The 13,057-nt window shown below is 39.6% G+C and overlaps 1 protein-coding gene across 1 annotated transcript in view; it reads right to left on the bottom strand.

Moving 5' to 3' along the window:
* Positions 1–13,057, bottom strand: part of ZNF644 (zinc finger protein 644) — a 139,519-nt gene that overhangs the window by 99,504 nt on the left and 26,958 nt on the right. The window contains exon 3 of the mRNA XM_042780299.1: positions 4,946–4,971. Within this exon, the coding sequence (XP_042636233.1) occupies positions 4,946–4,971 (26 nt within the window). The remainder of the gene's footprint in view (positions 1–4,945; positions 4,972–13,057) is intronic.

A 13,057-nucleotide genomic window follows, 5' to 3' on the forward strand; every position in this document is an offset into this window, starting at 1 on the left:
AACAAGACCAGAAGTTGGTTTTTTAAAAGATCAATAAAATTGACAAACCACTGGCAAATTTAACAAAGGAAAAGAGGGAGAGAATACAAATAACACAAATAAGAAATGAAATGGGTGACATTACAACAGAATCAACTGAAATCAAAAGGATAATATCAGGATATTATGAAGAACTGTATTGCAACAAATTTGAAAATCTGAAAGAAATGGACAGATTTCTAGAAACACACCACTTACCTAAAATAACACAGACTGATGTGGGAAAGCTGAACAGGTCCATCATAAAAGAAGAAATTGAACAGGTTATAAAAAAATTACCAACCAAAAAAAGTCCTAGCGCAGACGGTTTCACCAGAGAATTCTATAAAACATTCAAAGAAAAACTTATACCAATCCTAATCAAATCATTCCAAAACACAGAAAAGGATGGAATACTCTCTAACTTATTTTATGAAGCAAGAATAACCTTGATACCAAAACCAGGCAAAGACATCACTCAAAAGGGAAACTACAGACCAATATTCCTCATGAATATAGATGCAAAAATCTTCAACAAAATCCTAGCCAATAGACTCCAACAATATATCAAGAAAATCATTCATTAAGACCAAGTAAGGTTCATATCAGGTATACAGGGATGGTTCAACATTAGAAAAACAATCAACATCATCCACCATATAAATAAACCAAGGAGAAGAACCACATGATCATATCAATTGATGCAGAAAAGGCATTCGATAAAATCCAACACCCATGCCTGATCAAAATGCTCAGCAAAATAGGAATAGAAGGGACATTCCTCAACATAATAAAGGACATCTATGCAAAACCAAAAGCCAACATTATTCTCCATGGAGAGAGACTGAAACCATTCTGCATGGTAAAAGGAACCAGACAAGGATGCTCACTTCTATTCAATATTGTACTGAAGTCCTTGCCGTGGCAATAAGGCAGGAAAGGGAAATCAAAGGGATCCAAATTGGTAAGGAAGAAGTCAAACTATCTCTATTTGTTGATGATATGATCCTATACCTACAAAACCAAAGAGACTCAGTCAAAACTACACTGGAACTAATTGAGAGATTTAGCATAGTGGCAGGATATAAGATCAACATCCAAAAATCAGTTGAATTCCTCTACACCAGCAAAGAGATGGCTGAAAAAGAAATAAGGAAATCAATGCCATTTACAATAGCTACCAAAAAAATAAAACACCTGGGAACAAATCTTACCAGGGACACAAAAGACCTATACGAAGAAAACTATTAAAAACTACTTCAAGAAACCGTAAGAGATCTGCATAAATGGAAATACATACCATGCTCATGGATAGGAAGATTGAACATTGTGAAAATGTCAGTTCTACCCAAAGCAATCTATACATTCAATGTAATCCCAATCCAGATCCCCTCAACATTTTTTAAGGATATAGAAAAAACAATTACTAACTTTATATGGAAAGGAAAGAGACCCTGGATAAGCGAACCACTACTGAAGAAGGAGGAGGAGGTCTCACACTGCTGGATCTCGAAACCCACTATATAGCCACAGTAGTCTAAACTCCTTGGTATTTTTACAATGACAGACACATAGACCAATGGAATAGAATGGAGAACCCAGAAAATAGATCCATCAACCTATGGTCAGCTGAGCTTTGACAAAGGGCCTAAATCCATTAAATGGGGAAGAGAATGTTTAATAAATGGTGCTGGCAAAACTGGATATCCATTTGCAGAAAAATGAAACAAGATCTGTACCTCACACCATACACAAAAATGAACTCCAGATGGATCAAAGACTTAAATGTGAAACCTGAAACTATAGAGTTCCTCAGGGAAAAACTAGGGGCAAATTTAGGGGCCGTAATACATGGCATAAATAGACTATCAAGTACACCCCAAATACAAACAGCAGAAGTGAAACTAGCTGACTGAGACCTTCTAAAAATTAAATTATAATGTGCTTCCAAAGACTTCTCCAAAAGAGTAAAAAGGGAATCTATAGATTGGGAAAGAATATTCAGCAATAACAAGGTTATCTGACAAGGGACTTATCTTGAGAATTTATAGCACAGTCCAACACCTCAATAACAAAAAGACAAATAATCCAATCAAAAAATGGGCAGAAGAGATGAATAGACACTTCACCAAGGAAGATACTCAGGTAGCCAACACACATATGAAGAAATGCTCACGATCATTAGCCATTAGAGAGATGCAAATCAAAACAACAAAGAGATACCATCTTGTCCCAGCACTAGTAGCAAAGTTCAACAAGACAGAAAATAACAAATGCTGGCGAGGATATGGAGAGATTGGGACTCTTATACACTGCTGGTGGGACTGTAAAATGATCTAACAACTGTGGAAGGCAGTATGGCAATTCCTTAAAAAGCTGGAAATAGAAATACCATTTGATCCAGCCATTCCATTACTAGGTATATATCCTAAAGAAGTGAGAGCCATGACAAAAATAGACATAGGAACACCAATGCAATGTCGCAGCATTATTTACAATAGCCAAAAGATGTAAACAACCTAGATGTCCATCAACTGAGGAATGGATAACCACATTATGGTACATACACACAATGGAATACTAAGCAACCCTAAATAATAACGCACAATCTGCAAAACACCGCATAACGTGGATGAACTTGGAGGACATTATGCTCAGTGAAATAAGTCAATCACAGAAGAACAAATATTGTATTAGTCCATTACCGTAAAAGTCAAGGAACGGTTTATATATGGAAGAAAATTTTCTATTTTGGTTGCCAGGGGTGGGAGGGAAGGGGAGGCAACACTGTTAGATAGGTAGAGATAAGTATTGATTTGAGTAAAGAGAAGGGCAATGTACCAAATGTGAGTGATCAACATGGTGGCACGGAGAAAGAGGAAGACATAGAGAGGTACATGGGAGGTGCAGACAATGATGAACACTTTTGCACATATAGTACTGCATTGTCAGTGAAAGCAAACATGGGTATATGGGTGGATAGATGGGTGGACAGATGGGGGGACAGGCTGAACTAGTAGGTATGTCTATGAAGCGGGGAGTGTACCCAAGAACATGTATAGGGTTGGCAGACAATGGTCCTATAAGTGTATTTGTAAGATGTGAATCCCACGTGTATAGTAAACCTGACAAGGGACAAGGTTATAGTCACTTCTTGGTCACAGCTATCCAGAGGGAGTGAGTAGTTGAACCTGTGGGCTCGGGACCATCATCACAGAGGACATCAAGCTCAACTGTTGTAACATACTATACAAAACACTGCTCTACCTCCTACTTTGGCGAGTGACTGTTGTAACATACTATACAAAACATCAAGCTCAACTGTTGTAACATACTATACAAAACACTGCTCTACCTCCTACTTTGGCGAGTGACTGGGATCTTAAAAGCTTGCAAGCAGCCATCTAAATGTAACGATGTGTTTCTCCTCCTCCAGAGCAAAGAAGAACAAAGAAAATGAAAGACTGATGGAAACAATTAGGGCTAGCAATTGGTACACGACGCCACCGGCAGCCTATACATGTATGAGATCAAAAAAACTAGATGGTGTCCAGCTACTAATGTCATCCTCTCGGAGGGGGATCTACGTAGGAGATCCTGGATAAAGAGGGAGAATAACGTGGAACAAAACTCAAAATCATTTGGAAAAAAAAAAAAGGGGGTTGGGGACACCAGGTTTGCTGGTATGATAGAGCCTGGTGGAACCACTGAGACTATGGCACCTAGCTGCCCTTCAGGTCTGGAATTGAACCCACACTTGTGGCTTCCAGCCAAACAAAAGACAGGCATAAGAGTTGAACATTTACCTCAGGTAGATACACTCTTTGAAGAGAACAACTATGGCAGAAAGAAGGGCTGTTTATGCACAGGGAGACAGCTCTGGGGTCAGGAGTGCATGACACAGGGAAGAGGTAACTACTGGAAGGAAGTGGGAGGTGAGCTGTTGCACTGTGGTAAATTGTAGCCAATGTCATGAGACAAAGTGTATGTGAACTGCTGTATGGAAAGTGAATTTGCTCTGTAAATTTTCACCCAAATCACAACAAAATAATAATAATAATAAAGTCAATAGTCTTGCAATTATAGTTAAATAGAATGCTACAATCCACTCGGAGCTCTGGTAGCATAGTGGCTAAGACACTTGACTGCTAACCAGACGGCTGGCGGTTCAAACCCACCAGCCACTCCTCGGAAGGAAGGTTGGGCAATCCTACTTCCGTAGTGATACTGCCTCGGAAACCCAAGGAGGGGTTGCTATGAGTCGGGGCCGACTCTACGGCACACAACAACAACAACAACAACAATCCACTCCTCAAAAGGAAGATTGGGCACTCTACTTCCACAGTGATACCACCTCAGAAACCCAGGGAGGGGTCGCTATGAGTCGGATTTGACTCGACAGCAGTTAGGTTTTTTTTTGCGTATTTCAGAAAATCTTTTCAGAAAAGAGCCCCTCGAGAAAAAAATTAAAATCACTTATTACAATTCTGAACACTATTTTAACAGAAAGAAGTCACAATTTGGCAATTTATTCTACTTGTAGGAGTGCTTTGTTAAAGACTACTACTCATGTACTATGAACCATTAAGGAGAAAACACTGAAGCAGTCAAGCAGCTCTAATTGCCCTGGTTTCTGGGTGGTTAAACCAAACACCTTCTTGATTTTCTAACATATTACAATATTCATTGAAAATCTGTATATTTAAGTTAACCATAACATAAACGAACGATAACTAATAGCGTCATAAAGTGAGTAGTAGTATTTTACTGCCATCAAATCTGTTGTAACAAGTATAGCAAAAAGTCAATACTTCATAGCTTAAAACCTCATTGGTCTGGACTTGAAAGCATTTAAAAAAGAAAAAAAAATACAATGTTAGTACTTTCCTACTTTAATATATAACATTTAACAAAGTAATCTACTTACCTAGGTTTTGTTTTATTAACATCTCGCTGTAAGAATAATCTCATCCGAAATTAAATCAAACCTGCAAAAAGAACACATGTAAAGACTATCTATCATTTAATTTTTTGCTTCAGGTATGAGTGACTGTATCTAAGATACATCACTCTTTTGAATTCAAAACTGCAAATTAAATTATTTTCTACATTATAAAATCTGAAAAAAGGTTCAACTCAAACATATTTTAACATCAGAAAATAACTGCTAAGCACCTTTTCTCCAAAGAACTACTACTCAAGTAAAAAACTTAAACTTTCTAATTCTCCTTTAAAAAATCTGCAATAACTGTTTTTATTAATTTTAGCAGTATGGCAATGGCAGTAATCAAAATCAGTATTTATTAATAAAACACACACTTGTTTCTAGATCAATGATTATCTAATATTATTTACATACCAAGAAATATGCAAAAGCCAACAAAAAAAGATACAGTATGGAACGGCATAAAAGTTATTTATTAATGATAATCATAACAACATAATAAATGTTAACCAGAAAAACCCAAACCTGTTGCCAATGAGTCAATTCCAACTCACAGTGATCCTACATGACAGAGTGGAACTGCCCCCATAAGGTTTCCAAGGCTGTAATCTTTACAGATGTAAACTGCCATGTTTCTCCTGGTGAGTAGCTATTGGGTTTGAACCTTCAACCTGTTGATTAGCACTCAAGCACTTTCTCACTGTGCCACCAGGGCTCCCCTTAATAAATGCCAAGTGCTACTGTTTTAGAAAATAACCTGCTTTCTGTCTCACTTCTTCAATTTAATCCTCAGGAATGAAGTTTCTACACTAACAATCCACTTACAATGTACTCACCAAAAATCTACCTACCATACTAATTTTATTTCATTCCACAAATTCTGGAAATTCATTATGTCCTACCCTGAACTCCACATATCTCCTTTCCCTACCTCAAAGTGGTGGCTTGCTAATCTTCTGAATTCCCTATTCTCAAAAAAAAGTAGAAAGACACTACTAGCTCCTTCACATAACAACAACAAGCAGCTCCTTCACGGGAGCTCTGGTGGAGTAGCATCTAAATCACTTGACTGCTAACCAGAAGGCTGGCGGTTCAAACCCAACAGCCACTCTTAGGAAAGAAGGTTGGGCAATCTACTTCTGTAGTGATACTGTCTCGGAAACCCAAGGCGGGGTCGCTATGAGTCAGATCCGATTCGATGGCAGTGATCATCATCATCAGCTCCTTCACATGTCTGAATTTTGTCCTTCTCCTTATTATCTAGTACCATTCTCACCTAGATTAGTGTAACTCTTCTATTCCAGATGCACTGACATCTCGAATTTGTCCTTCCAAAATTGTGTAAGTAACCATTTTGTAAGTTTTCCCAACATGTCACATCTGTTTCAAGTCCCTCAATATTACTGATCAATCCCAGAAAAAAATCAAAATTCCTTAGCATAGAGCTCCTTAGCAAGACACTCTACTATTTCCATTTATCTACCTATTCCCAGCCACAACTCTCTCATTCACACCATGTTTCTACCACACTACCCAAAACCCAAACTCATGGTCATCAAGTCGATACCAACTCACAGCAATTCTGTAAGACAGAATAGAACTGTCCCCACAGGGTTTTTTAGGTTGCAACCTTTATGGAAGCAAAGATGTGGTCATCTTTCATCTGTGTAGCAGCTGGTACGTTCAAACCATCTACCTTTCCTTAGCAGGAGCACTCATCACTGCGCCACCAGGGCTCCTCAACCATACTTAATCTCTTTTAATTCCTAAAACTGCCCTCATGATCTCTAAACTTTCATGCCTTTTCACATGCTGTTTCTCCTACTTGTAACTACCTGCTAACTAGCGTAGTGCCAAAGGTACTTGAGTGCTAACCAGAAGGCTGGCGGTTCAAACCCACCAGCCACTCCTTGGAAGGAAGGTTGAACAATCTACCTCCATAGTGATAACATCTCGGAAACCCAAGGAGGGGTCGCTATGAGTCAGGTTCGACTCAATGGCACGTAACGACACCACACCTCTTAACTAAGCCTTCATTATTTAGCTCCCTCACTCTGGCAGCTCCTTCTTTAATCCCTGGAGCTGTGTAAAGCTGTGTTTCTCAGATGCTATAGCAATTACTGATTGTTGTTGTTATGTGCCGTTGAGTCAGCCCTGACTCATAGCGACCCCTCCTTGGGTTTCCGAGGCAGTATCACTACGGAAGTAGGATTGCCCAACCTTCCTTCCGAGGAGTGGCTGGTGGGTTTGAACCGCCAGCCTTCTGGTTAGCAATCAAGTGCTTTAGCCACTATGCTACCAGAGCTCCCAGTTCTACATTAACCCTGTGGTTTACTTGTAGATTTTTCTAAACTTGAACGTGGACATATTGAAGGCAAGAGTTCATTTCTCTCTTTTAGCACTTGTAACAATGTAGCCTGAATGAAGGATTACAGATTTTATGTTGTGTCCCAAAATATACTTAAGGACTCAGAAGATAACCCAAAACCCACTGCCATCAAGTAAATTCCAACTCTTAATGACCCTTTAGGACAGAGTAGAACTACCCCCACAGGGTTTCCAAGGCTATAATCTTTACAGAAGCAAACTTCCACAACCTTCCCCCATGGAGTAGCTGGTGGGTTAGAACAACTGACCTTTCAGTTAGCAGCCAAATGCTTAATCACTGTACCACCAGGGCTCCTGTAAAAAAAGATAAGCAAGTTAAATATAACTCAGTGTGTTGTTGTTGCTAGGTGCCGCTGAGTCAGGTCCAACTCATAGCGACCATATGTACAACAGAATGAAACAATTCCCGGTCCTTTGCCAGCCTCACAATCTTTGCTATACCTGAGCCCATGGTTGCAGCCACTGTGTCAACCCATCTCATTGAGGGTCTTCCCCTTTTTCTTTGACCCTCCACTTTAACAAGCATAACCTTCTCCAGGGAATGGTCCCATCTGACAATATGACCAAATAGGTCAAAAGAAGTCTGGCCATTCTTGCTTCCAAGGGGCATTCCGGCCACACTTCTTCCAGGAAAGATGTTAGTTCTTCTGGCAGTCCATGGTCCTTTCAGTATTCTTCGCCAACACCACAACTCGAAAGCATCAGCTCTTCTTTGGTCTTCTTTATTCATTGTCCAGCTCTCACATGCATAAGAAGTGACTGAAAATACCATGGCTTGGGTTAGGTATACCTTAGTCTTCAAAGAGACATCTTTGCTCTTCAGTACTTTAATTTTTTTTTTTTTTTTGGCAGATTTGCCCAGTGCACCACATCGTCTAATGTCTTGACTGCTACTTCCATTGATGTTGATTGTGGGGCCAAGTAATATGAAATCTTGGACAACATCAATCTTTTCTCTCCATTTATCATGATGCTGCTTATAGGTCCAGTTGTGAGGATTTTTGTTTTCTTTATATTGAGATGTAATCCATATTGCAGACTGCATTCTTCAATCTTCATCAGTAAGTACTTCAAGTCATCCTCACTTTCAGCAAGCAAAGTTGTGTCATCAGCGTATCACAGACTGCTAATGAGTCTTCCTCCAATCCTGATGCCATGTTCTTCTTCATATAATCCAGCTTCTCAGATTATTTGCTCAGCATACACAAAGAATAAGTACAGTGAAAGGATACAACCCCGATGCACTCCCTTCTTGATTTTAAACCATGCAGTGTTCCCTTTTTCTGTCTGAATGACAGCCTCCTGGTCTATGTACAGGTTCCTCTGAGTACAATTAAGTGTGCTGGAATTCCCATTCTTCTCAATGTTATTCCTAACTTGTTACGATCCAGTCAAATGCTTTTGCATAGTAAATAAAACACAAGTAAACATCTTTATGGTATTCTTTGCTTTCAGCTAAGATCCATCTCACATCAGCAATGATATACCTTGTTCCACATCCTCTTCTGAATCCAGCTCGCATTTCTGGAAGTTCTTTGTCAATATACTGCTGCAACCGTTTTTAAATTATCTTCAGTAAGATTTTACTCATATGTGATAGTAATGACAACGTTCGAGAATTTCCACATTCTGTGAGATCACCTTTCTTTGGAATGGACACAAATACAGATCTCTTCCAGTCAGTTGGCCAGGTGGCTGTCCTCCTAATCTCCCGGCATAGATGAGTGAGTGCCTCCAGCATGGCATCTGTTTGTTGAAACATCTCAATGAGTATTCCATCAATTCCTGAAGCCTTGTTCTTCGCCAATTCCTTCAGTGCAACTTTGACTTCTTCCTTCAATACCACTAGTTCTTGATTATATGCCACCTCCTGAAATGGATGAACATCGACCAATTCTTTTTGGTACAGTGACTCTGTATTCCTTCCACCTTCTTTTGATGTTTCCTGGACCACTCAATATTTTGCCCATAGAATTCTTTAATATGGCAACTTGAGGCTTGAATTTTTTTCTTTAGTTCTTTCAGCTTGAGAAATGCTAGGTGTGTTCTTCCATTCTGATTTTCTAACTCCAGGACTCTGCATATTTCATTATAATTACTGGCTTTGTCTTCTCAAGCTGCTCTTTTAAATCTTCTGGTTAGCTCTTTTATCCTGTCATTTATTCCATTTGCTTTAACTACTTTCTGTTCAAAAAGCAAGTTTCAAAATCTCTTCTGAGATCCATTTTGGTCTTTTCTTCCTTTCCTGTCTTTTTAATGACCTTTTGCCTTCTTCATGGAAGATGTCCTTGATGTCATCCCACAATTCCTCTAGTTTCTGGTCACTAGTGTTCAATGAGTCAAATTTATTCTTTAGATGATCTCTTAATTCAAGAGGGATATAATCAAGGTCATATTTTGGGTCTTGCAGACTTCTTTTGTTTTCAGCTTCAACTTGAACTTGCATATGAGCAGCTGATGGTCTGTTACACAGTCAGCTCCTAGCCTTGTTTTGGCTAAAGTTATTGAGCTTCGCCATCATCTCTTTCCACAGATGCAGTTAATCTGATTCCTGTGTACTCCATCTGGTGAAGTCCACGTGTATATCCACTGTTTATGTTGTTGAAAACAGGTATCTGCAATAAGTCATTGGTCCTGCAAAATTCTATCATGTGCTCCCCAGCTTACCAAGGCTGTAGTTTCCAACTACTGGTGATTCTTCTTTGTTTCTAACTTTTGCATTCCAATCATCAGTAATAATCAACACCTCTTAATTGCATGTTCGGTCAATTTCAGACTGCGGAAGTTGGTAAAAAATCTTCTATTTCCTCGTCTTTGGCTTTGGTGCATAAATTTGAATAGCAGTAGTATTAATTGGTCTTCCTTGTAGGTGTATGGATATTATCCTATCACTGACAGCACTGTACTTCAGAACAGATCTTGAAACATTCTTTGTGATGATGAATGCCACACCATTCCTCTTCAATTTGTCATTCCCGGCATAGTAGATCATATGGCTGTCTGATTCAAAATGGCCAAAACCAGTCCATTTCAGCTCATTAATGCCTAGAACATCAATCTTTATGCGTTCCATTTCATTTTTGATGACTTCCAATTTTCCTAGATCCACGCTTTTTACAGTCCATGTTCCTATCATTAATGTATGTCTGCAGTTGTTTCTTCCCATTTTGAGTTGATCCACATCGGTAAATGGAGGTCCCAAAAGGTTTATTGCATCCACATCATTAAGGTCAACTCTGAAGAGGCAGATCTTCACCAGTTGTATTCTGAGTGCCTTCTGGAGGAGCTCATCTTCTGGCACTGTATCAGACAATGTATCAGGGCTATTCATGAAAGTTTTCCAGTACTGTATCAGACAGTGTCTCACTGCTATTCGTAAAGTTTTCATTGGCTAATTCTTTGAGAAGTGGATGGCCCCTTCCTTCTTCTGAACCTGCCTTAGTCTGGATGCTCTGCCCACCACTGGTGACCCTGTTGGTATTTGAAATATCAGTGGCATAGCCTCCAGCCTCACAGCAACACACAAGCCACCACAGTACAACAAACTGACAGATGAGTGGTGGATATTATACATTAAAATAATTCAGTTTAGTAGTAAGTTTAATTCACATTTTCAAGGACTTGAGAAAAAAAATATCACTTCTAGATTCACTAACATTACTTTATTAAATACCTACGTCACCAGCCACTCCTCGGAAGGAAGATTGGGCAATCCTACTTCCGTAGTGATACCGCCTCGGAAACCCAAGGAGGGGTCGCTATGAGTCGGGTTTGACTCGACAGCACACAACAACAGGTAAAAATACAACTGACAAAAAAAATCACCTTGGTGCAGATTTTTATTAAATTATTTATTTCATGGATTACCAATGCCCACATTTTGCTACTGAAAGTTCCTTCTCTACAAAAAACAGACTCTCAACTGGAAATCCTAAACTAACTTAAGTATTAGCCTTCAAGAGAAAGGAGCTGAGGAGGAAGGTATACATGGTTTTAATACTAATACTGTCCTCCATGTGGAAAAACGGTTCTCAAACTTTAGCTTACATCAGAATCACCTGAAGGGCTTGTTATACACTGATAGTTAGGCCCTACCCCTAAGTCTAAATGGGTGCCTGAACATTTGCATTTCTATTAAATCCCTAAAGTGATGCTGATGTTGCTAGTTCAGAGACCAAACTAAGAGTATCTTGGGTATTCCATCAATTCCTAGAGCTTATTTTTCACAAGCCTTGTTTCAAAGTTTGAGAACCATTTTTCCAGATCGTTGACACGATTAGTACTAAAACCACGTATACCTTCCTCCCCAGCTCCTTTCTCTTTAAGGTCAATTCTTATATTAGTCTAGGATTTCTAGTTGACTATCTTTTTCATTGTAGAGAATTCCCTCAATGTTGCTTGGCCTCCTTCTTTCAATACCAGTGGCTCTTGATCATATGCTACCTCCTGAAATGGCTGAACAGCAACCAATTCTTTTTAGTATAATGTCTCTGTGTATTCCTTCCATCGTACTGATGCTTCCTGCATCGTTGACTATCTGCCCATAAAATCCTTCAGTATTGTACCTTGAGGACTGAATTGTTTCTTCAGCTCTTTCAGCTTGAGAAATCCCAAGTGTCTTTCCCCTTTTGATTTTCTAATTCCAGGTCTGTTTTGGTTATCTAGTGCTGCTCTAACAGAAATACCACAGGGAGATGGCTTTAACAAACAGGAGTTTATTCTCTTAGTACTGGAGGCTAGACAACTGAGTTCAAAGGGCCAAACTTTGGGGCTGCGTGAAAGCCCCTCAATAATGGGCTTCAGCTCTGCCTTTTGCTCCTGACCCACTGAAACTGAAGGCTTTCTTCACTAAGGCAGCTGCTGGCTGCTGAGGCTGACAAACCCAAGACCAACAATTAAAAAGGTACAGTCCCAGTATCACCAAATCACATGGCATGCCATTGATTCAAATCCATTAAGAGTTCCAGCCGCTCCTCAGAAGGAAGATGGGGCAATCTACTTCCCTAGTGATACTGCCTTGGAAACCCAAGGAGGGGTCGCTATGAGTCGGGCCCAACTCAACAGCACATAAACAACAACAACAAGAGTCCCAAGATCGGCAGACAACATGGCAGGATGCTGAATGACAACTTGGCTACATGCAGGATTCAAGCATGCTAAAAGATACAGACCTTTCTCAATGCTTCTCCTTATATACTGGAAGCAGACCACATCCCTAAGGCAGTTACTCAGCTGCCCCGGTAGATTTCACCATAGAGCTGTTTACCAATCTCACCATGAGGAGTAACTACATCTAGCTGCCCAGCCACTCAAAACCAGCCTCAGCTAAGCTGACACATAACCTTAACTTCCACAAGGTCTGTGCCTATTTCATTATAATACTTTATTGTTTTCTCAAGCTGCCCTTTGTAAACTTCTGTTCAGCTCTTTCACTTCATCATTTCTTCCATTTGGTTTAGTTCCTCTCCATTCAAGAACAAGTTTCAAGCCACAATAGTCAAAACTGCCTGGTATTGGTTCAATGACAGATACATAGACCAATGGAATAGAATTGAAAACCCAGGTATAGATCCATCAACCTATAGTAAGCTGATCTTTGACAAAGGCCCCCAATCCATTAAGTAGGGAAGAGAATGTTTGTTTAATAAATGGTGCTGGCAAAACTGGAGATCCATTTGCAGAAAAATGAAACAAGATATGTACCTC

This window comes from Orycteropus afer, unplaced genomic scaffold (assembly GCF_000298275.1).
Source record: "Orycteropus afer afer isolate SDZICR_OR568_19922 unplaced genomic scaffold, OryAfe1.0 scaffold00033, whole genome shotgun sequence".
Classification (NCBI taxonomy): Eukaryota; Metazoa; Chordata; class Mammalia; order Tubulidentata; family Orycteropodidae; genus Orycteropus; species Orycteropus afer.